Source organism: Glycine soja, chromosome 12 (assembly GCF_004193775.1).
Source record: "Glycine soja cultivar W05 chromosome 12, ASM419377v2, whole genome shotgun sequence".
Lineage (NCBI taxonomy): Eukaryota > Viridiplantae > Streptophyta > Magnoliopsida > Fabales > Fabaceae > Glycine > Glycine soja.
The window spans coordinates 7,594,874-7,598,202 of NC_041013.1; the positions used below are offsets into that span (position 1 = coordinate 7,594,874).

Genomic DNA, 3,329 nt, shown 5'->3' on the forward strand with positions numbered 1-3,329 from the left:
TTTTTGACGGCTAAAAATAACTAGAAAATGAGCTATCATTAAATAATTAAAAAATGACATTTGACACTCTGAGTGTATGTCTTAACAGAATAATTTAACGGTAAAAATTAAAATCTTAACAGAAAGAAAAGTTAAAGAATCATAACCGGTCAAATTTTTATTTAAAGATTAAAAGTTAAGATTTTAAAAAATTCAGGAAGTAAAAACTTAATTAATACTTTATTTTATTATGAGAGAGGACGAATGAACCTCATCGACGGAAAAACATAATGCAAAGACACATATAATTAGTAAAAAATAATGGAAAGAATATATATTTAATCAAAGTTTTGTTGTGTACAGAACAAAATTGAAAAAAAATGAATCTAACTTTTAATACAGTTATTCTAATTTTAGGATAAAATTATTTAACCCCGGTTGTTTTTTGGGTCCGTCATACAAATCCTTTTAAAACAAGAAAAAAAAACGCATCCACCAAAAAACAATGAATGAGGAAATGTTATCGATGATTTTATTTCATATCGTTATTAATAAAGTAATAGACAAATAAAAAAAAAAACTGAACATAAGCACTTATTGAACAGTCAAATAAAGAAAAAAAATAATTAAAAACTAAGGAACGAAGCAGAGCAGGCACAGACGTTGAAACCCACGAACATGATCAGGCAGCTAGGAAGCAAAGCCTTTCTTCAAATGTCTTTAAAAATAAATTGGATTTGATCAGTTTTTAAAATCAAATATAAAATCTGATCTAATCTAATTAAAAAACCATTTTTTTATAATTTCCCCATATGTGTCAAACTTTGTATTTCGAGTCTTGTAATATCTCAAAAGTCATTTTTTAGCTTCAATTTTCTTCATTTTCTCTTCAATTGTAACCTTCTCTTTACAAATATTCACTTACTTTGTTATATAAAGCAATGAATGAGTTGACACCCTTGTTTTGTTCGTCGGTAATTTCTCAATCAATTTCTCAATCATATTAGCAATGGCTTCAAATTAGTCTCTGTATCCCACTTTGCATGTTTTCAAAGTAGTGATTGAGAAAATGCTTATGACCGAAGTTGAAAGGGTTACCATCGAAGTAGATTGTTGAATATAGTTGGTTCAGACTATTTTGGAGGAAGTTGATAATTCTCTTAAAAGGAAATCGAGTAAGGAAAAATGGTCATCGTTGAATTTGATTCAATAATCATCAATCTCCCCTAGTGTATTCTCTAAAACCTATTTTATGCTTTGTGACTTGGTCGGGTTGTGTCCAGGCAGCAATACCAAGCATAGGCCATATCCACGATCAATTATATACTGTATTTTTATTATGTATGATAAAGTTATTATGTATGATAAACTTATTGTATTTTATAATAAATAATTACTTTTTACAGATCATAAATATTATATAATTTCTTAATTAGTTAGTTTACATCGAGAGTGCTTAGAAATTATTATTTTTAAATGTCTTTAAAAATAAAAACAAATGTGATATGTGAAAGTGAAATAGGCATTATGAAGAGATTAGCTTATCGATCCCCCTTAATAAATATTTTAAAGCAATGTCAAGAAGATTGAAGTCATGAGCCATCGAATAAGAAAGGTAAGACGTGAAAAGCACTAATGTTAATGATGCTGTTATTTCATATCCTTATTCATAAAACAATAACAAGATCAAACAATTGCACAATTAAGCACTCATTGAACAATCAAATAAAGAAGAAGAAAAAAAAAACAGCAGGTTAAAAACTAAGGAACGAAACAAATTAAGCAGGCCTCCATGAACATGATATCAGGTTTAAGGAGCAAAGCCTTTCTTCAAAGTCTGAATGGTGGCAACGTTAGTCTTGAAGGACAAAGCTAAGACAGTGTCATCAATGGAGGTGTTGAAGAGCGTGTTGGGAAGAGAAACCGTGCCGGAGTTGGCACTAGCAAAGGACGAAATAGCAAGGGCAGGCTTACTAGCATCGGCGTTGTGTTGGAAGTGAACAAGACCCTTTGGGAAGACAAACATGTCCCCAGCTTGAAGGCTCTGCGTGAAGAGCTTGTTGGTGGTGTCCACAAACCCTACTTGAAGAGAACCTTGTGCAACAAAAAGAAGCTCTGCAGAACGAGGGTGAGTGTGGGGTGGGTTGATGGTATTTGCTGGGAACTGAAGAACAGCATAAGACACACTTTGTCCGTTCAGTGCTGGAAACTCTGCCATGGTTGCTTTCAATACTTTGAAAGTTGAGGGTGGTGAGTTTTGACCTACCAGGACACGGAAGCCTGTGTAGGTGAAAAAGTTCCCATCTGGTATCATGCCATTTATTGGGCCTATGAAGTCACTCAGAATGTCTGGGTCACCCGCAAGTGCCATTTGCACGATGGCAAAAGCTGATATGACAACTGAGACAACTTTCAAGGTGGTGGAATTAGACATCCTTTGCTTTATATATTACACACAGTTAATAGCAAATTAAAGTGGTAGTAATGTTGAACACCTTCAAATATTGGATATTAGGGATGATGTGTGTGTCTCTATATATAGGGTTATTATCTGGTTGGGAATTTTTTAGAAGGGAAGAGGTGATTTCTAATTTCTATCTATCTACCTGCAGGCCATTCGGACGATACCCAAGATTATTGGAGATTACAAAGTAGCCTTAGCTGTAGTTTTTGGTTGTGCCATTTAACAAGTACATGCAAGACACCATGGGAGTATATATATATACTGCAATAACAATGCTAAAAATGAGGCTGTCATGCATCGAATCTTTGGTAAATGTTATTGGGTGGCGCCTAAATTAATTATAGTGTCCAGCCTTATTCCTAGTACAATGTTTTGATAAGGTTGGTTAATTGATCTACATCTAATCACAGATTAACAATGTGTGTGTATAAAGAAATTAATCAGGAGAGATTATATTTACTTTAATAGTTTAACATAATTAAACTCATGTCCACTGAAAAATAGTTTTAACGAATACCAACACTAAATGACTTTTGAAACTGATTGCAAAATGAGGAATTGTACAACTTAATTGTCAGGGAAACTAAAGAGAGAGAACTGAGAGAGAAAAATGGAATGCTAACACAGATGATGAAAAAATGAATTATTCTCATTAACTATTTAACAGAATGCTATTACACATTACTTATAGTAGTTGTCCACTTACTAATCAAACTAATCACACTAAGCTTTTATACTACACACTACTTAACACTCCTCCTTAGTACAAAAGCTTATAGAAAAAAAAAACTCAGAAATGTGCATAATTAACAACTCACATAATCTTCCTGAGCATCTTGAAACTGTCAATCTTCAAAGCCTTGGTCATAATATCTGCTACCTGCAA

General features: G+C 32.7%; 1 protein-coding gene across 1 annotated transcript; it reads right to left on the reverse strand.

Moving 5' to 3' along the window:
- Positions 1–1,595: 1,595 nt before the first annotated feature.
- Positions 1,596–2,475, reverse strand: LOC114378168 (germin-like protein 9-3). Its single transcript, XM_028336715.1, has one exon. The coding sequence runs from the start codon at positions 2,411–2,413 to the stop codon at positions 1,790–1,792; it is 624 nt and encodes a 207-aa protein (XP_028192516.1). The 5' UTR covers positions 2,414–2,475; the 3' UTR covers positions 1,596–1,789.
- Positions 2,476–3,329: the final 854 nt, after the last annotated feature.

Coding starts and splice junctions, on each gene's coding strand:
- LOC114378168 (XM_028336715.1), bottom strand. CDS start 2,413: ATGTCTAATTCCACCACCTTGAAAGTTGTCTCAGTTGTCATATCAGCT.